General features: G+C 36.4%; 1 protein-coding gene and 1 non-coding gene across 3 annotated transcripts in view; one reads left to right on the top strand and one right to left on the bottom strand.

Moving 5' to 3' along the window:
* The window catches only part of LOC124967177 (zinc finger protein 420), a 37,702-nt gene extending 20,769 nt beyond the window's left edge, over positions 1-16,933 (top strand). Inside the window, exons 5-6 of one of the 2 annotated variants that reach the window (XM_047529270.1) lie at positions 13,767-15,545; positions 16,749-16,933. In XM_047529270.1, coding sequence (XP_047385226.1) covers positions 13,767-15,545; positions 16,749-16,756 — 1,787 coding nt within the window. In that variant the 3' untranslated portion in view covers positions 16,757-16,933. Of the gene's footprint in view, positions 1-13,766 lie in introns of both variants that reach the window. The other variant, XM_047529269.1, reaches the window with a different exon arrangement.
* LOC124967681 (U6 spliceosomal RNA) lies at positions 7,950-8,056 on the bottom strand. Its single transcript, XR_007105599.1, has one exon. It is a non-coding gene; the product is annotated as a U6 spliceosomal RNA (small nuclear RNA).
* Positions 16,934-20,722: the final 3,789 nt, after the last annotated feature.

Genomic DNA, 20,722 nt, shown 5'->3' with positions numbered 1-20,722 from the left:
ACTGTTACTGCATTTGTAAGATATCTTATTTAATCATGATGTGTTAGTCCTTAAATACACAGGTAGATCCTATTTGCCAATATTTTATTTTTAATATTTTACCTGTGTTTGTTCATGAGACTTAGTGTTCCTGAGCTCTCTTTGTCTAGTTTTGCTATATAAGTTACTTTAACTTTGTAAAATGACTTAGATAGATTTCCTAGCTGTATGTGTTCAACAACTGTTATGAGTGAATTGGTATTATATATTCTTTAGTGGTTTGAATGATCTTGCCAATATGATTATCAGTCATTAGTATCTAAACATTGACCATTAAATTCAGTAACTAAAAATTACAAAAGACCATCAGTGATCTAATTTATTGCTTTTAATTTAAAATTCTGGGGTTTTTAAATTGTAAATTGACTATTTACAATTGCATATATACATATATTTTGGTGGAGTGTACCAGGTATTGAACTCTGGGGTACTTGACCACTGAGCCACATCCCCAGCCCTATTTTGTATTTTATTTAGAGACAGGGTCTCACTGAGTTGCTTAGTGCCTCGCCATTGCTGTGACTGGCTTCGCCATTGCTGAACTCGTGACCCCCCTGCCTTATCCTCTGGAGCCACTGGGATGACAGGCATGTGCAATTGTATATATTTATGGAGTACAGTTGATTTACGAATATAATGTGGAGTAATTAAATTAAGCTACGTAACGTATCACCTAAAACACTTATTATTTTTTTGTGATGAGAATTTTTGGAATTTATTCTCTAGCAATTTTGAAATATACAATACACTATTGTTAACTATATTCACACTTTGCAATATATCTCAGAAGGAAGAAAATACTGGTTCCTCCTGTCTGAGATTTGTACTCTTTGATCATCATCTCCCCACTCCCGCTACCTTCCCTGCCTCTATAACCAACTATTCTTTGTTCTGTGAATTCAGTTATTTTAAATTCCACATGTAAGTGATAAGTGTTTATCTTTCTGTGCCTGACTTATTTCACTTAGCATGTTTCCCAGTTCCATCCATATGGTCAGAAATGACAAAATTTCCTTGTTTAAGGCTGAATGTATACACCAAGTTCTTTGTCCATTTATCTGCTGATGGGCATTTAGATTGTTTTTATTTCTTGGCTATTGTGCTTTTGTGACTTTTGCTGCAAGAAACATGAGAGTACAGATGTCTCCTTGATACACTGATTTCATTTCCTTTGAATATATGTGTAGTAGGAAGATTCTTGAATCATATGGTAATTCCAGGCCAAGCATGATGGCACACACAACTGGAGAGGCCCAGGCAGGAGGATCAAAAGTTTGAGACCAGCCTCAGGAATTAGTGATGCCCTAAGCAACTTAGCAAGTCCCTGTCTCAAAATAAAAAGAGCTGGGGATGTGGCTTAGTGGTTAAGCACCCTTGAGTTCAATCCCAAGTACCAAAAAAAAAAAAAAAAAAAAAAAAGAAAAAGAAAGGGGAAAAAGCCACTAATCGTATGGTAATTCCAGTTTTTGTTTAAGGAATCACCATACAGTTTTTCATAATGACTGTACTAATTTATATTACCCCCAACACTATATAAGAATTCCCTTTTTTTCTTCATCTTCACCCATACTTGTTATCTTTTCTACTTTTATTATAGCCATTCTGACAGATATAAAGTGATATTTCATTATGGTTTTAGTTTTCCTAATAATTAGCAATGTTAATTTCTTTGTGTCATCTTTTTAGAATTGTCTATTCAGGTCCTTTGCCCATTTTTTTATTGTGTGTGTGTGTGTGTGTGTGTGTGTGTGTGTGTGTATGTATGTTCTTACTATTGAATTGTTTGGTTCCTTATATATTGTGGATATTGGTATCTTATGAGGTATAAGGTGTGCAAATATTTTCTCCCAATTCATAGATTTTCTCTTTACACTATGAATTGTATCCATTTCTATGCAGAAGATTTTTAGTTTGTCGTAATTCCTTTATTTTTTTTTTCTTATGCCTTTAGGATCAAATCCAAAAAATCATCACCAAGATGAATGTCATATAGTTTTTCCTCCTGTTTTCTTCTACTGATTTTATAGTTTGTATCTAAAAAGTTAATTCTTTAATCCATTTTGAGTTGTTTTATATATGAGTTAAAAGTATACTATCATATTTCTTCACATGTGTATGCAGTTTTCCAGCACTGTTTTTTGAAGAAACTATCATTTTCCCATTGTATATTCTTGGCACCTTTGTTGAATAGCTATTGACCATCCATATGTGGGTTCATTTCTGTGCTGTCTCTTCCATTTCACTGGTTGATGTATCTATTTTTTTTTAACCACCATATTGTTTTCTTTACTGTGTTTTTTTTGTGCTGTTTGAAATCAGGTAATATGCCTCCAGAGTTGTTCTTGTTCATGATTACTTTGTATATTTGGAGTCTTCGTGCTTCCAAACTAATTCTAGGACTTTTTTCTTTTTTTCTATTTCTATGAGAAAATGGCATTGAAATTTTGAAAGGGATTACATTGAATCTGTGGATCACTTTGGATGGTATGGATATTTTAATAATATTCTTTCAATCCATGAATATGGAGTATCTTTCTATTTACTTGTGTCTTCTATTCCTTTCATCGATGTTTGATAGTTTTCACTGTATAAGTCTTCCACTTCCTTATTTATTCTTTCTAACAATATTGTTAATTTTTGTATTTATTCTAAGTGGGATTGTTGTCAAGAGTGGGTGTCTTTGTCTTGTTCCCAATCTTAGAGGAAATGTTTTCAACTTTTCACTGTTGAGTTGAATGTTGGCTGTGGGCTTCTCATACATAGCTTTTGTTGTATTGAGATACTTTCTTTCTATCCCTAATTTGATGAGTTTTTCATTGAAATGATTTTTTTTAGGATTTAACCTTTATTTATTTGATTATATGTGGTGCTGAGGATTGAACCCAGTTCTTCATCCACTGAACTATAATCCCAGTCCCATGAAATGATTTTAAATTTTGTCAAATGCTTTTTCTACATCCGATGAAATTATTATATACTGTTGTCCTTCATTCTGTAAATGTCATTTTTTACATTTATTGATTTTTGTATGTTGGATCATAGCAGGTGATTTTTTTAATGTGTTGTTGAATTTGGATGCTGGTATTAGATGATTTTTGTATCTGGGTTCAAAATATTGACCCACATTTTATATTCTTGCAATGTCTTTGTCCAGCTTTGTTATCAGCATAATACTTGTTTTGTAAAATTAGTGTGGAAATATTCCCTCCTCTTCAATTATTGGAAGATTTTAAGAGAGATTGGTATTAGTTCTTGAAATATTTGGTAGAACTCAGCAATGAGGCCGTCAGGACCTGGACTTTTCTTTGATAAAAGAGCATTTTACTGATTCTGTCTCCTTACTCATTTTTGGTTTTTCAAATTTTATTTTTTTGAAAAAAAATATTACTCAGTCTTGGTATATTGTATGTCCAGGAATTTATCCAGTTGTTCAAAGTGATCCAATTTGTTAGCATATAGCTATTTACAGTAGTCTTCTAATGATTTTCTATATTTGTGGTATCATTTCTAATGTCTCCTCTTTAATTCTTTTATGTCATCTCTTTTTTCTTAGTATAACTAAAGCTTTGTTAATTTTATGTTTTTAAAAAATCAACTCAGTTTTGCTGATCTTTTCTATAATTTTTGTCATCTATTTTTCCTTTTTAATTTTATCTTCTGATACTTCCTTCATTCTATTAATTTTGGGGTTTATTCTTTTCCCAATTCCTTGAGGAGCAATATTAATTTTTAAAAGTTTTTTTTAATGTAGACATTTATTTCTATAAACTTTCTTCCCAAGATTGGTTTAGAAAATTACTATCCCTTAAATTTTGGTTTGTAACATTTCCATTTCCTTTGTCTGAATTCTTTTTTAAATTTCCTTTTTAATTTCTTCACTGGCTAATTGGTTGGTCAGGAGCATATTATTTAGTTTTCCATGTATTTATGGATTTTTCAAAATTCTACATGTTACTGAATTTTTGTTTCATACTATTGATTGAAAAAATAATTGATCTGATTTTAATCTTAAATTTACTAGGGCTTTTGTGTGTGTGTCTTATATAATCTTTCCTGGAGAATGTTCCATGTGTATTGAGGAAAACATATATTCTATTGCTGTTGGATGAAATTTTTTTATATATTTGTTAGAATCATTTGATCTAAAGTGTTATTCAAGTACAGTGTTTCCTTATTAATTTTCTGTCTGGATTATCTGACCACTTTGAACACTGGGTATTGAAGTTCCCTATCATTGCAATTTATCTCCTCCTTCAAATCCTTTAATATTTATTTTCTGAATGTATGTATTCTGATGTTGGATGTGTATATCCTTTTGCAAAACTGATCTTTTATCATTAATGTCATTTTTCTTATGTACAGTTTCTTTACTTAAAAGTATTTTATCTAAGTATTGCTAATCTGGCTCTCTCTCAATTTTATTTGTGTGAAATATGTTTTACCGTTGCTTCACTTTCAATTTCTTGTTGGCAGCATATAGTTGGCTCTTGTTTTTTTGTTCATTTAGTTACTGTTGTTATTTTAATTGGAGATTTTAATCCATATATACACTCATTAATAGCGTACACTTATTAATAGATAAGGATTTACTGCTACCATTTTGTTGTTTATATCTGTTTTATAGATACTTTGTTCTTTTTTATTTTTGTACAGTCTTCCTTTATGAATTGTTGACTTTCTGTAGTGCTATGTTTTGAATCTTTTTAACTCCTGTTTTGTGTGTCTGCTAAAGATTTTACGATGAGGCTTCTATGGAGCATCTTTAACAGTCTATTTCTGCTGATAACACCTGAACCCTGATTGCCTATAACAACCCTGCATTCTTACTGACTTTTCCTGCATTATATGTTTTAATGATAAAATGTACATAATTTTATAATCTGCATCCCTTGGTGATTTCTCTTAGTTATAGTGATTAGTAATTGGTTTTTTCCTTTGTACTTGGGACAAAATTGCTTTACACATCACATTATAAGCATAGTGTGTTTTGAATATGGCTCTGTGTTATTTACACCATTGAGTTTTGTGCTTTCATGTGTTCTGTGCTGTTAATGACCGTTTGTTTAAGAACTCCCTTTAATTATTCCTGTAATTTGAGTCTAATGATGATTACTCCCTTAGCTTTTGTTTTGGAAGATATTTATTTCCCCATCATTTCTGAAAGAAAAGCTTGCTGAGCGCTCTGTTTTTGGTTGAGCAGTTAGGGTTTTTTTTTTTCCCCCTTCTTCAGTACTTTGAATATATCATCCCATTCTCTTCTAGTGTTCTGGATTTCTTGTCAGTAATCCACTGAGAGGTGTATTTTCAATCCTGTATATGTGATATAAGTTTCTTGTCTTGCTGCTCTTAGAACTTTTCCTGTCTTTGATTTTTGATACTTCAGTTATTATGCCATGGTGAACTCTCTGCCTTGAATTTTCGGGTTGCTGGGTAGGGGGGAACCAGGAATTGAACTCAGGGCACTCAACCTCTCAACCACATTCCCAGTCCTGTTTTGCATTTTATTTGGAGAGAGGATCTCACTGAGTTGCTTAGCACCTCGCTGTTGCTGATGACTTTGAACTCGCAATCCTCCTGAGCCACTGGGATTACAGGCATGCACCACTGCACCCAGTTGTTTGTGTTGAATTTGATTCTGATCTCTGTATTTCCTGTACTTGGATGTTACCATTGCCCCCCAATTGGGGAGTTTTCAGTCATATATTTTTTTTTTCTTTTTATTAAATTTATTTATCAATGGTTATTTCTTTTTTTGTATTATTGTAAACAAATGGGATACATGTTGTTTCTCTGTTTGTACGTGGCGTAAAGGCATACCATTTGTGTAATCATAAATTTACATAGGGTAATGTTGTTTGATTCATTCTGTTATTTTTTCCCCTTCCCCCCCAACCCTCCCATCCCTCTTTTCCCTCTATACAGTCCTTCCTTCCTCCATTCTTGACCCCCTCCCTAACCCTAACTCTAACCCTAACACTAACCCCTCCTACCCCCCATTATGTGTCATCATCCACTTATTAGCGATATCATTCGTCCATTGGTTTTTTGAGATTGGCTTATCTCACTTAGCTTGATATTCTCCAGTTTCATCCATTTGCCTGCAAATGCCATAATTTTATCACTTTATGGCTGAGTAATATTCCATTGTATATATATATACCACATTTTCTTTATCCATTCATCAATTGAAGGACATCTAGGTTGGTTCCACAATCTGGCTATTGTGAACTGAGCAGCTATGAACATTGATGTGGCTGTATCTCTGTAATATGCTGATTTTAAGTCCTTTGGGTATAGGCCGAGGAGTGGGATAGCTGGGTCAAATGGTGGTTCCATTCAAAGTTTTCTAAGGAGTCTCCACACTGCTTTCCAGAGTGGCTGCACTAATTTGCAGCCCCACCAGCAATGTATGAGTGTACCTTTCTCCCCACATCCTCGCCAACACCTGTTGTTGCTTGTATTCTTGATAATCGCCATTCTAATTGGGTTGAGATGGAATCTTAGGGTAGTTTTGATTTGCATTTCTCTTATTACTAGAGATGTTGAACATTTTTCCATATGTTTGTTGATTGCTTGTAGATCTTCTTCTGTGAAGTGTCTATTCATTTCCTTAGCCCATTTGTCAACTAGATTATTTGCATTCTTGGTGTAGAGTTTTTTGAGTTCTTTATAGATTCTGGAGATTAGTGCTCTATCTGAAGTATGATTGGCAAAGATTTTCTCCCACTCTGTAGGCTCTTTCTTTGCATTGCTGATAGTTTCCTTTGCTGAGAGAAAGCTTTTTAGTTTGAATCTATCCCAGTTATTAATTCTTGCTTTTATTTCTTGTGCTATGGGAGTCCTGTTGAGGAAGTCTGGTCCTCAGCCGACATGTTGAAGCTCTGGACCTACTTTTTCTTCTATAAGATGCAAGGTCTCTGGTCTGATTCCGAGATCCTTAATCCATTTTGAGTTTAGTTTTGTGCATGGTGAGAGATATGGGTTTAGTTTCATTCTGTTGCATATGGATTTCCAATTCTCCCAGCACCATTTGTTGAAGAGGCTATCTTTTCTCCATTGCATATTTTTGGCCCCTTTGTCTAGTATGAGAAAATTGTATTTATTTGGGTTTGTATCCGTGTCCTCTATTCTGTACCATTGATCCACCTTTCTATTTTGGTACCAATACCATGCCGTTTTTGTTACTATTGCTTTGTAGTAGAGTTGAAGATCTGGTATTGCGATACTCCCTGCTTCACTCTTTCTGCCAAGGATTGCTTTAGATATTCTGGGTTTTTTATTCTTCCAGATGAATTTCATAATTTCTTGCTCTATTTCTGTAAGGAAATACAGAAATACATTGGAATTTTAATTGGAATCGCATTGAATCTGTATAGAACTTTTGGTAGTATGGCCATTTTGACAATATTAATTCTGCCTATCCAAGAACATGGGAGATCTTTCCATCTTCTAAGGTTTTCTTTAATTTCTTTCTTTAGTGTTCTGTAGTTCTCATTGTAAAGGTCTTTCACCTCTTTTGTGAGATTGATTCCCAAGTATTTTATTTTTTTCGAAGCTATTGTGAATGGGGTGGTTTTCCTAATTTCTCTTTCTGAAGATTCATCGCTTATGTATAAAAATGCCTTAGATTTATGTGCATTGATCTTATATCCCGCTACTTTACTGAATTCACTAATGAGATCTAAAAGTTTTCTGGTGGAATTTCTTGGTTCCTCTAAGTATACAATCATATCATCAGCAAATAGGGATAGTTTGAGTTCTTCTTTTCCTATTCGTATCCCTTTAATTTCTTTGGTCTGTCTAATTGCTCTGGCTAGAGTTTCAAGGACGATATTGAAAAGAAGTGGTGAAAGAGGGCATCTCTGCCTTGTTCCAGTTTTTAGGGGGAATGCTTTCAGTTTTTCACCATTAAAAATATGGAACACTTCACGAATTTGCGTGTCATCCTTGCGCAGGGGCCATGCTAATCTTCTCTGTATCGTTCCAATTTTAGTATATGTGCTGCCAAAGCGAGCACTCAGTCATATTTTTAAATGAGCTTCCAGTGTCTTTTTCCCTTTGTTCTCCTTTTGTACACTCTTGTTATATAAAAGTTTGATCTCTTGATGTTGACCTATAATTCCCATAGGCTTTTAAAATTCTTTTTTATTATCCTTTTGTCTTTTTCCTCCTTTGACTGAGTAATTTCAAACCTTCTATTTTTGAGCTCACTGATTCTTCTGTTTGATTGAGTCTGCTATTGAAGCTTTCTTTTGAATCTTTCATTACCATCGTTCTGTTCCTCATCTCTAAGATTTGTTTTGTTCTTTTTTATTTCCTTCTATTTTTTGTTGAACTTTTCACTTTGTGTTGTTTCCCTAATTTTATATAATATTCTATGCATATATTCTTGTAATTTACTGAACTTGTTTAATAGGATTATTCTGAATTCTGTTAGTTATTCATAGAGTCCTATTTCTTCAGAGTTCATTATTAGTTTCATTTGAAGGTGACGTGATTCCCCAATGTGCATTTGAGGAGATAGCTCTCTGTTCTGACCATAAAGGTCTTCTTTGGCGAGGAGAGACTTTCACTATTTAGACTGGCCTGTGATTCTGGAAGGCCCCCCTGGTGACAACCCTGAGTGGGCAGAGCTTCTTATAAGTTTTCTAGTTTGCTGGGATGTCAGATGGGGTTACTGGCTGGGCTTCACTGGTGTGACCATTGACTAGGCTCTGCTATTAGGTGGGACATATAACTGATGGCTTATAATCTGGATGGTCACAGGATGTATTTTGTCTGGGCAATTCTGCTGTTGCATTTGGGCAGGACTTCAGGTGGGGCTCCAAGGTTAGACAGAGATATTGGTCATCAAGGGCAAGACCAAAGGTTGCACTAAACTCCTTGAAAATGCATAATTGAGAATTGCCACCCTGTTAGGGTAGAACCATCTGGTGGACTTTTGACTGAGTTGAGTGGTTATTTGATCTCCTGAGTCAAGCAGGTCTAACTTCTATGCCTCTGAAATTCGTAGAGGTGGTCTTCCTGCCTATGCAGGGTTATTGGGCAGGCTTTTGACTTCCTTGGTCAAGTAGGTTCATCCCATATGCTTTTCTGAAATGGATGGGGGAAAGCATCTCCTGACTGTGAAGGGTCATGGGGGTGGGCTTTGAGGCTAGATGTGGAGGCTAGCTATGTAGGAACTCAAGCTAGGTTAAATGATCCACTGTGTTTTTGAAGGTAACCAGCTTAGCTTTGTAGGTGGGTGTGAAGTTGGCTAGCATCTTTGATGAAGCCACAGCTGGCATGAACCACCAAGATCCACATTCAGGTCAGTTTGATGTCTGACTCCTTTCTTTGTTTCTGCCTGACTCCAGACCATGCCCCTGTCCCCAATGTTCTCCGTGAACTGAGACTGAAGTGAGCTTCCTAGGAAATGTCTCAGAATGCTAAGGAAGCTGGAAGGCTGCTTCTGGCTCTCTGTTCCCCTTGTAGAAACAATGGGCATTGTGCCAATTTGGGAGTGAGGAGAAAGAATGACTGGTAAAACACTTCTTCTACCTCCACTGCTACCATCACCTCATCACCCCCTCCTTGTTCTCTTGTGTACTAAATGACATTCTTTCTCATCTTTTTAAGGACATTCTTGGAGCAATTACTTTGTCTCCTGTAACATCCATTTTTCTGTATCTATTATAAGAATCATTACATGCTGTAATTTCTTCTATCTTAAAATAAGAAGAAAAAACTCTTAACACACATAATTTTCTCTTGACCCAGCCCCATTTTCAGCTTCTTTTTATGACAGAACAAAAAGGAGTTTTTCAGACTCCTTATTTCCAGTTTTTCTCCCCTTCTCTGGAGTATACTTCCATCAGAACTTGTTGCATTGTTCCACCAAAACTCTTCCTGGGAAGATTGCAGGGAACCTCCTGTGGTAGTCAGCTTTGCATCACCATGACCAAAAGACCTGACAGGAACGATTTATAGAAGGAAAAGGTTATTTTTGCTCCTGGTTTCAGAGGTTCAGTCTATGCTCAACTTACTCTATTCTCTAGGTTCAAGATGAAGAGAAATCATGGCTAAAGGACATGGTGGAAGAATGTTGCCTCACTCCTGGAGGCCAGAGAGAAGGAGAAGCCTGGGGAGTATGTTTAAATGGCACCTCCCCAGTGACTCACCTCCTTCAAGAAGGCATGCCTGCCTATAGTTACCACCCAACACATTAGTCCTTTCAAATTATTAATCTGTCAAATAAATTAATCCACTGATTAGGGTAAAGCTTTCTTAATCTAATCGTTTCAAATCTTAACATTCCTGCATTTTCTCATAAGAGTTTTCAGGGGATACTTCATATCCATACCATACCACCTTCATATTATTAAAGCCCTTGTTAAGTTAGATGTCAAGCTGGGCACAGTGGCTCAAGCCTGTAATCCAGTGATTTGGGAGATTATAGCAGGAAGAGTGCAAATTCAAGGTCAGCCCAGGCAATTTAGTAAAACCTGTCTCAAAATAAAAAATAAAATAAAAAAGCCTTGGGATATAACCCAGTGACAGATTACCCCTGGGTTCAGTCCTCAGTACCACAAAAAAAAAAAAAAAAAAAAAAAAAAAAAAAAAAAAATGCATGTGTGTGTATGGTCAGCATTTTTCCTTCTCTCTCAACATTTGACAAAATCATTCATACTCCTTAAAACACTTTGTTCACTTGGCTTTGGGATTCCACACACTTAGTTTTTCTCCCTCCTCATTGACTGCTCCTTCTTAGTCTCTATTGCTGGTTCCTTCTTATCTCCCTCACCTCTATAAATATTCATATGCCCCAGGGCTCAATCCTCACAATTTTCCTTTTTTTCCCTTCCCTTCTGTATATCCAAAGACATTGCTGGGTGATCTCATCACACCTTGTAACTCTTAAATATCAGCTATTTGGTGATGATTTCTAAAGTTTATACCTTTAAAACAAATATGACCCCAGAACCACACATTTGTGTGTATGTGTGTGTATATGTTTACGCATGTATTTTTTTCAACATCTTGTGATACTTAAAGGCTCAAAACCAAACTCTTTTTTTTTTTTGAACCAGAGATTGAATCCAAGGTCACTCTACCACTAAGCCACATCCCCAGCATCTTTTTGAGATAGGGTCTTGATAAGTTGCTGAAGCTTGCCTCAATCTTTTAATCCTCTTGCCTCAGCCTCCCAAGTTGCTAATACTACAGGCATGCACCACTACACCCAGCCCCAGTACTAAACTCTTGATATTATCTTCTAAACCTGTTCCTACTTCAGTGAGTGGTACTCAGGAATACTTCTATTATTTTAGATGTTCAGGAAAAACACCTGGAATCGTGTTTTCTTTACCTCAAGTAAAGTACACTGCATCATTAAATCCTCTTCAGTATTCCTTTAAAATATATCCAGAATCCAATGATATGTCACTTCTTCTTCCCCTACCTCCACAATCCTCAAGTCCAAGCCATTTGGATTGCTATAACTTCCGAACTTCCATTCACCTAGCTTCTGTACTTTCAGGCTTCCTTTTACTTAGATGAAACAATCAGAATGATTCATTTTAAAACAAAAGATAGATTTTTTTTTCATGTTGTTTCTCACAGCTCTCCAGTGGCTCCCCATCTCAGAATAAAAGTCTTGTTTTTAAAAACAGCTAAGAGTGAAATGTTTCTTATAATTTTCTTTTGAGGTCAGAGAAAATTTCCCTCTTCTTCTGAAGTGTAGGCCTTTGGATATTTATAATTTGTAAAGAAGTTTATTTCTAATCCCTTCTGTCTTGTGGCCTTATCTTTCACATTTTTTCAGGGCATTAATATACAGACAAGCAATGCCTCTGGATATTCTTTATTTGCTTTTAAGCTTGACCACAGTTTTCAAAGGATATTTGTAATATTTCACCCAAAATTTAGTACATTTTTTAGTTTCATTTTCTGGTGCACCATTCACATATCAAGTAAGTTCACTATCACATTTTCATATACAATAGTTTTTATTATTGACCCCACCCTCCCTAGCCTATGAAAACTACTCACCTATTTTCCATCCCTATGGTTTTGCCTTTTTAGGAATGTAACATAAATAGAGTCAAAATATGTAGCCTTTGGCCTCTGACTTTCTTACCAAAATACTGACTTGTTAATATTGTTTCATAAATCAGTGGTTTGTTTCTGTGTATTGCTGATAGTGTTCTATTGGACAGAAGTATCACGCTGTCAATCATTCACCTTTTAAAGAACTTCTGGGTTATTTGAGGCAATTATGAATAAAGAAGCTGTAATATTTGGTGTTTGTTGAATATAATTATAAATATCTTTAAGTATGACTGCAGTATCATATGCTAAGTATATGTTTCACTTTATATGAAACTACCAAAGTGTTTTTCACTATGGTTGTACCAGTTTCCATTCCCAAGGGCAATGTATGGGACTTTTCATGTTCTAGTTCTTGATCTGTATTTCCATCTATAATGCTGTTTTTTAAAATAAAATTCCTGGAATCTGTTTTACTCTAGACATCTTCCATCATTTTAGACAATTGCCTTCTCCCTCTCCAGCATCTTCAACATTTCATAATGAGACCTTTCATTATGTTTTAACCCTATAGCTGGACCTGGGAAATGATAAAAGGTATTATTCTTGGATGAACACATAGAATTGGGCTTGGGTAGATGAGTAAACAAGAGAAGACATGACACATGTATCACATATATGAAGGGTGAAATAAAGATAAATAAGCAAAAGCAACTCAGTATCTTGTTTGAAAAGAACAGGGAGAGCTAAAGATAAGCATACCTAGTATTCAAGGCAATTGGAGAGCAATATATGATCATAGATTTGGTATAGATGTGCTTTTGTTTCCACTTCCTTAGTGATAGGGAAGTCACAGCCAGGCATCTATCAGTAGAGGAAAAGTTGACTGCAAAGGGGCACTGAACCACAACCCCCATCCCATAATTTTCCCCAGGTTTTTTTTTTTTTTTTTTCGGTGCTGGGGATCGAACCCAGGGCCTTGTGCTTGCAAGGCAAGCACTCTACTGACTGAGCTATCTCCCCAGCCCTCCGTCCCATAATTTTAAACAATTCTTCACATGGTTGATTCCCACCAAAGTTTGAGAACCATTGACTTTTAAAACTTTCTTAATCCCTTCCCTTATCCTCTCAGGTGAATTTTCATTATTCTCTGAGGTGCCCTTTTTGCAGGTTACTATATGTGTTCATTCTAAGCTATTATTGTTTTCAAAAACTTCTAGGTAGTAACATTACTGCACCAACAAATCACTTTAGTGGATTTTGACTGTCTGGGTAAACAGAGACAGAAATACCTAATAGTAGAATATTGTAGTATACAATTTGGTGGCACTTGCCAGTAATCCCAGCTATTCAGAAGTCTGTGGCAGGATTATAAGTTTGATGCCAGCTTGGGCAAATTAGTGAGACCCTGCTCAAAATAAAAAAATAAAAAGAGCTTGAGATGTAGCTCACAGTGCAAGGCCATGGATTCAATCTCCAGTATAAAGTTTTATGTTTTATGAAATTATATATATTTACAGTAGGTTTTGATATAAAGGTAGGTATTATTATTATAGTGAAAAATATTTGAAAAATACTGCTCTAGGCCTGTTTTTTTTTTTTTTTTAAGTGTCATTTTCCCATTATTTGTCTTTTCTATCATGGAAATTCTTTGGAATTTCTGTTTCTCTTGAATTACTTCATTTTGTCTTATCTTTCAGACCTGCCTTCAAGGTGTTCAAATAAGGACTTATCTCCAGAAAAGGAAACTGGTAAAACAGAATTTTCTCAATGGGAAATGAATGATAGGCTTGAAAATTGTGAGCTTGAGGAGACCAATTCCAGAGATTGTTTTAAAGTCAAAGGCAAGTTGGAGAAGCAACAGGAAAATCAGAAGGACTATTTCAGGCAGGGGATGATTACATATGACAAAATGTCCATTTTCAACCATCATACCTACCTATCTCAACATCCAAGATGTCATTCTACAGAAAAACCCTATAAATGTAAGGAGTGTGGGAAAGCCTTCAGACGAGCCTCACACCTAACTCAACATCAGAGTATTCATACTGGTGAAAAACCCTACGAATGTAAGCAATGTGGAAAGGCCTTTAGTCGTGATTCTCAGCTCAGTCTTCATCAGAGACTTCATACTGGTGAGAAACCCTATGCATGCAAGGAATGTGGGAAGGCCTTTACTCAAAGCTCACAACTTATTTTACATCATAGAATTCATACTGGTGAAAAACCATATAAATGTGAAGAATGTGGGAAGGCCTTTATTCGTAGCTCACAGCTCACCCGACATCAGAAAGTCCATACTGGTGAGAAACCTTATGAATGTAAAGAATGTGGGAAGGCCTTTACTCAGAATTCACAACTTACTCTGCACCAGAGACTTCATACGGGTGAAAAGCTGTATGAATGTAAAGAGTGTAGAAAGGTTTTTACTCAGCTTTCACAACTTATTCTACATAGAAGAATTCATACAGGTGAGAAACCCTATGAATGTAAGGAATGTGGGAAAGCTTTTATTTGCGGTTCACAGCTTTCCCAGCATCAGAAAATTCATAATGGGGAAAAGCCATATGAGTGTAAGGAATGTGGAAAGGCCTTTATTCGGGGCTCTCTGCTTATGCAACATCAAAGGATACATACTGGGGAAAAACCTTATAAGTGTGAAGAATGTGGGAAGGCCTTTATCCGTGGTTCACAGCTTACTCAACACCAGAGAATTCATACTAATGAAAAGCCCTATGAATGTAAGGAATGTGGAAAGACCTTTAGTCATGGCTCACAACTTACTCAACATCAGAGAATTCATACTGGTGAGAAACCCTATCAGTGTAAAGAATGTGGAAAGGCCTTTAATCGTGGCTCACTCCTTACTCGACATCAGAGGATTCATACTGGTGAAAAACCCTATGAATGTAAAGAGTGTGGAAAAAACTTCAGTCGTGGCTCAGAACTTACTCAACATGAGAGAATTCACACTGGTGAGAAACCCTATGAATGTAAGGAATGTGGAAAATCTTTTATTCGTGGCTCACAACTTACTCAGCATCAAAGAATCCATACTGGTGAGAAACCTTACGAATGTAAAGAATGCAGAATGGCCTTTACTCAGAGTTCACATCTTTCACAACATCAGAGACTTCATACTGGTGAGAAACCCTATGTATGTAGTGAATGTGGGAAGGCCTTTGCTCGTGGCTTACTACTTATACAACATCAGAGAATTCATACTGGTGAGAAACCCTATCAGTGTAAGGAATGTGGGAAGGCCTTTATTCGTGGTTCGCAGCTTACTCAACATCAGCGGATTCACACTGGAGAAAAACCCTATGAGTGCAAGGAATGTGGGAAAGCCTTTAGTCATGGCTCTCAACTCACTCTACATCAAAGAATCCATACTGGTGAGAAACCCTACGAATGCAAAGAATGTAGGAAGGCCTTTACTCAGAGCTCACATCTTTCTCGACATCAGAGAATTCATACTGGTGAGAAACCCTATCAGTGTAAAGAATGTGGAAAGTCCTTTACTCGTGGTTCACAACTAACTCAACATCAGAAAATTCATGTCAATGAAAAATCTTTTGATTATAAGGAGTGTGGAATAGACTTTAGTCATGATTCACAAGTTTTTATGTGAATTATCTTATTCTTTGTGATCACATACATGGCATTACTTGTTTATCCATTATCAGTACAAAAGTCTTACAAATGTGAACTGGGGACAGAGTCTCATAAAGTTCAGCATTGAAGAATTTAGATGGGGCAATGAAAATGTTAATGTGGTCCATGTATAAAATAAACTTTTATTACTGGAACCCTAGTAAACTTTAGCAACTTAAAATAAGAAATAATTCTGTTACTGTAGTAAATGTAGGAAAGCTTTTAGCCATAGCAAATCTTTTTCAATATACTCTTGGCTCTTCTCATTTATTTCCTTTGTGACATTTGTCATAAAAGACCTTTAATTTGATTTAATCATTTGTAAGGTAGACTTTAGAATAATACCCTTTTTGTAAGATTCTTGAAAGTATTATGTTATTACATGTAAAAGCTCTTAGAACAGTGCCTTGAACATAGCATATCATGAATTTTAGGTACTATTTGCATTTTTCTTATTTTAGAGGATTTGCATGCGAGGAGGGCATTTATGAGTGTTATTAGTATCAAGAACTCTTTCATTAACATTTATCCCAGGTTATTTGGGGGGTGGCACTATATGCTGTCATGAGACACTTTCAATATTTTAAGAAAATATTGGTATCAGTGGATTATTAAGAAAACCTATTACAGAATTTAGGACAAGGGTGAAGTGATTTGTCTTAAAGTCTACATATTTGTATTTTTCACCATCTCTGATAATTCAACAATATTATTTAGAAATCAAAAAAAATAGCCAGAATAAATCTATAAAACTTTTAAAAACTTAAATATACTTTTCAGTTAAACTGAAAATAAAAATTGACATGAACAGATATATATTAAGATGAAAAAAAAAAGATGAATTTGTATCAAAGACTTATTTGCTTTCCCAATATCAACTTTCTCTTCCTTAGTAATAAATCCTGGGCTGAAAATCTATGTTAGTCACCCTTGCAAGTCAGCAAGATGGAAGTGGTCATTCTGTGTCTAGGACATTTATGAAATTCTTTTTTCCTCTCTGTTTCTTCTTTTTCCTCCCTACAATATAGACATCTAAGCTGAAGCTCTGACAGTCTCATGGGGACTTTGAGGATATCTGGGTGTTATGTATGATGGATCAAAAATACTGAAGGAGCCTGAAACCCTGATGATTGTGTGGAACAGTCACACCCTCTGTGGTCTTCCTGCCTCCTATGATTCTTTATATAAAATTAAAGTAAACCTGTTATTTGTTGATGCTTTTGTTCTCTTATTAACAGTAAAACTTCTATTGAGGGTATAAAAAATGTACTAGGAAGTGAGGTGCTATGAGTAAAAGAAATCTTAAATGTAGCATTAACTTAATGACCATGGAGAATGAGGATCTACCCAGTCGAGGCTAGAAAACAATGTTCTTATTTTTTGGACAAAACATTTGTTCATACTGCCTCCTCCTATCTTATAAAGCAGGTCTGGTGCCAGTGTAGGCTGTAATGTTAGAGGAAATGGAGTTATTCAGAATGTGTGTATTCAGTGTTTCGTGTTTTTAGTAATGTGAAAGAGATGAATTCAGAAGGGAGCTAGCCATGCCCCTGACAGTAGCTGAAAATGATAATGTTTGTTAAGACATGCTTTCTCTGTCTACACTCAATCCTCTGTTCTTAACAGAAGGGACAGCTTGAATAAGAATGGAGACTATAGCCCATTCCTACAAAGACGTGCTAGCAACGTGAATTTAAATATGCTTTCCCCACCCAAACCTATTGTTCTAAAATTAGTTACATTTATTGGAGTACTTACTGTATTCCAGCCACTACCTTTGGTATTTGGGGTATATCAGTGAACAGTTTTAGCAGAAGGAGATAAAATATGTGTACAGTATGTTAAAGATGATTGTTACATGTTGGAAAGGCACTCACAAAGAGATGGGAAGTATATGACAGTTTAGGTTACTGTATGAAATACAGTGATTCAAGGTAGACCATGAGTAAATACAGAAGCATCAGAGCCAAGATGTGAAGATGTGAAGAAGGAAATCCATGAGTGCCTAAGGAAGGAGCATTCCAGTCAGGGGAATAAGTTAAAACAAAGACCCTAGAATGGTACTTTGATAGTGTATTTGAAGAATATCAGTGAAGTTAAAAAAGAATTTTGTGTAAGGGGGCAGTTGATAAGACAGGGTCAAAGAAAATGCACATATTTTGCAGGGCTTTTATAAGCATTTAGAATTACATTCTGAGGGAAATGTCAGCCATTGGAGGGTTTCAGCAAAAGACATGTTCTGACGTGTAACTGTTGAAAACTCAAAAATAAGTAGATAAGAGTAGAATACTAGGGACCAGGTGTGGTGGTGCATGCCTGTAATCCCAGAAACTTGAGTGACTGAGGCAGGAGGCTCACCAATTCAAAGCCAGCCTCAGCAACACAGTGAGGCTCTAAGCAACTTAGCAAGACCCTGTCTCTAAAAAAGGGCCAGAGATGTGGCTCAGTAGTTAAGCACCCCTGGGTTCAATCCCTGGTACAAAAACAAAACAAAACAAACAAACAAAAAACAGACAAAAACTAGAAGGCAATTGCAATAATACAAATGGAAGATGAGGATGGCTTAGGCCAGGACGGTAACACGGATATAGTAAAAAGGTATATTCTACATACATGGTAAATGTGATAAAGCAAGTTTTATTTAGTGGTTAGGTGTTAAGTATGAGAAAAAAAAAAAGTCTAGGTGCATTCAGCTCAAAGTTTTTGGTTCTGAGCAATTGGAAGGGTGGAGAATTCCATTAAATAAGAGGAAAATGGGCTGGGGCTGAGGCTCAGTGGTAGAGTGGTGCTTGCCTAGCATGTGTGAGGCACTGGGTTTGATTCTCAGCACTGCATATAAATAAATGAATAAAATAAAGGTCCATCAACAACTAAAATTGTGTGTAAATTAAAAAAAAAAAAATACAAAGTATGGCAATTCCCCCATGAAATTGGGTTCCCAGACAGAAAGATGGAGCCAACATGTTTCAGAAATACATAGGGCTGGACTGGAGTTGTAGCTCAGTGGTGGAGTGCTCACCTAGCATGCATAAGGAACTGGGTTCCAGCCTCAGCATCACATAAAAATAAATAAACAAAGGTATCGTGCCCATCTACAACTTAAAAATTCAAGAAAGAAAGAGAGAAAGAAAAAGATAGATAGATAGATAGATATAGGTCTATTCCAAGAGTGATAATTCACAACAAGGCATGCTTCTAGGAGCACTGGGGACTTCAGCAAGGATAAGGACAGGGTTGGGGATGTAGCTCATTTGGTAGAGTGCTTGCCTCGCAAACAATAAGGCCCTGGGTTCAAAAAAAAAAAAAAAAAAAGATAAGGACACCCAAAATTCTACCTGTGGTGGCAAGAGGAGCTCTACTGGAGGCTGAATTACCTGTTGCGAGAAGACAAAAGGGATCCCTCAAAGGCACCCCACAACATGGACCACTACCCCACCTCCACTTACCCGCAGTCCATTCTCTTGGTGAAAACCGTGGAAGCCAGAAGATTCAATGCTGGAAAGCAGTCACAAACAGCAAAACAGGTACTGATGTCACTTAAGAACGGAAAGGAAAGTGCAGATGAAATATAATGTTTACTTCAATGTGAAGGCCATTCAGGGGTATATAAATCTCATCCTTTGTGAACCATACAACCTTCTGATTGGTCATTGAGAACAAGAGCTACCCAGTGTTGAGAAGCTACGGTGGCCTAAGGCTCTGTTGTAATCATACCTGTTCAGTCATTAAGAAATATGTGTGGTGCCAGGCACGCCTGTAATGCCAGCAACCCAGGAGGCTGAGGCAAAAGGATCATGAGTTCATAGCCAGCCTGAGCAATGTAGAGAGGCCCTAAGCAATTTATTGACACCCTGTCTCAAAATACAAAATAGGGCTGGGGATGTGGCTAGGTTGTTGAGTGCCCTTGAGTCCAATCCCTGGTACCCCCCCCAACATGTACATGTGTATATGTGTGTGTGTGTGTGTGTGTGTGTGTGTGTGAAAAGGCTGGGGATGTGGCTCACTCGTAAAGCACCCCTGGATTCAATTCCTGATACAAATAAAGAGATGTGTGGAAAAGAAACACTCGTGGTAGGGATTCCCACAAATATGTTCTTTATCTAAGAAATGCTTTTTGTTCATAAGAGTGACATAGAAAAAAATCAAGTCAAGGATATGAATGACAAGATGGAGGACATAGTAAAGACTGTAGGCTCCCCAGGAGAAATTACTCCCAACTGCCAGGTAGATCCTGGGTATGAGTACAAAATGGGTGAATTGACTTTAACAGTCATTGATTTAGTTCATGATGCTGTGCCCAAGGTGTGCTCCTCTTCTCACTGTGCTCCTCTTAGATGTTACCCAGGGAACTGAAAAATGATGTTATATGGACTTTATATGGGTTCTATTTGCACCTCTTCTTTAAACTGAGTTCCCCATGAGGTTTCTGTTGTGTGTGTGTGGGGGGGGGTCACCTGTTTTTTCCCCATATTTCTGTTGGTGCATTATAATTAAACATAATGGTGGGGTTGTTACATATTCATATATGCACATGATACAACTTGGCCAGCATCATTCCCCAGTATTTCCCCTTTTCTGCTCCCTTGCACTGGTCCTCTTCCTCTTCTCTACTGATCACTTAAATGATTTTCATGAGTTCCCCCACCTCCTGGCTTTCTTCTTTTTCTTCTCTAGCTTCCACAAATGAGAGAAAACATTTGACCCTTAACTTTTTGTGTTTACCTAATTTTGCTTATGATACTATTTTCAAGTTCCACCAGTTTTCCTGCAAATGACAATTTCATTCTTCATTGTGGCTGAATGAAACTTTATTGTGTGTATATATTTATATATGACATTTTCTTTATCTGTTTACCTATTGGTGGGCACCTACGTTGGTTCCGTAACTTAGCTATTGTGGATTGTGCTGTTATGAACATTGGTATGTATCACTATAGTATGCTGATTTTTGTTCTTGGGGATAAATACTGAGAAGTGAGATAACTGAATCACATGTTGGTTC

Source organism: Sciurus carolinensis, chromosome 16 (genome assembly GCF_902686445.1).
Source record: "Sciurus carolinensis chromosome 16, mSciCar1.2, whole genome shotgun sequence".
In the NCBI taxonomy this organism is placed as follows: domain Eukaryota; kingdom Metazoa; phylum Chordata; class Mammalia; order Rodentia; family Sciuridae; genus Sciurus; species Sciurus carolinensis.
This window is presented reverse-complemented; position numbering and strand designations above follow the sequence as displayed.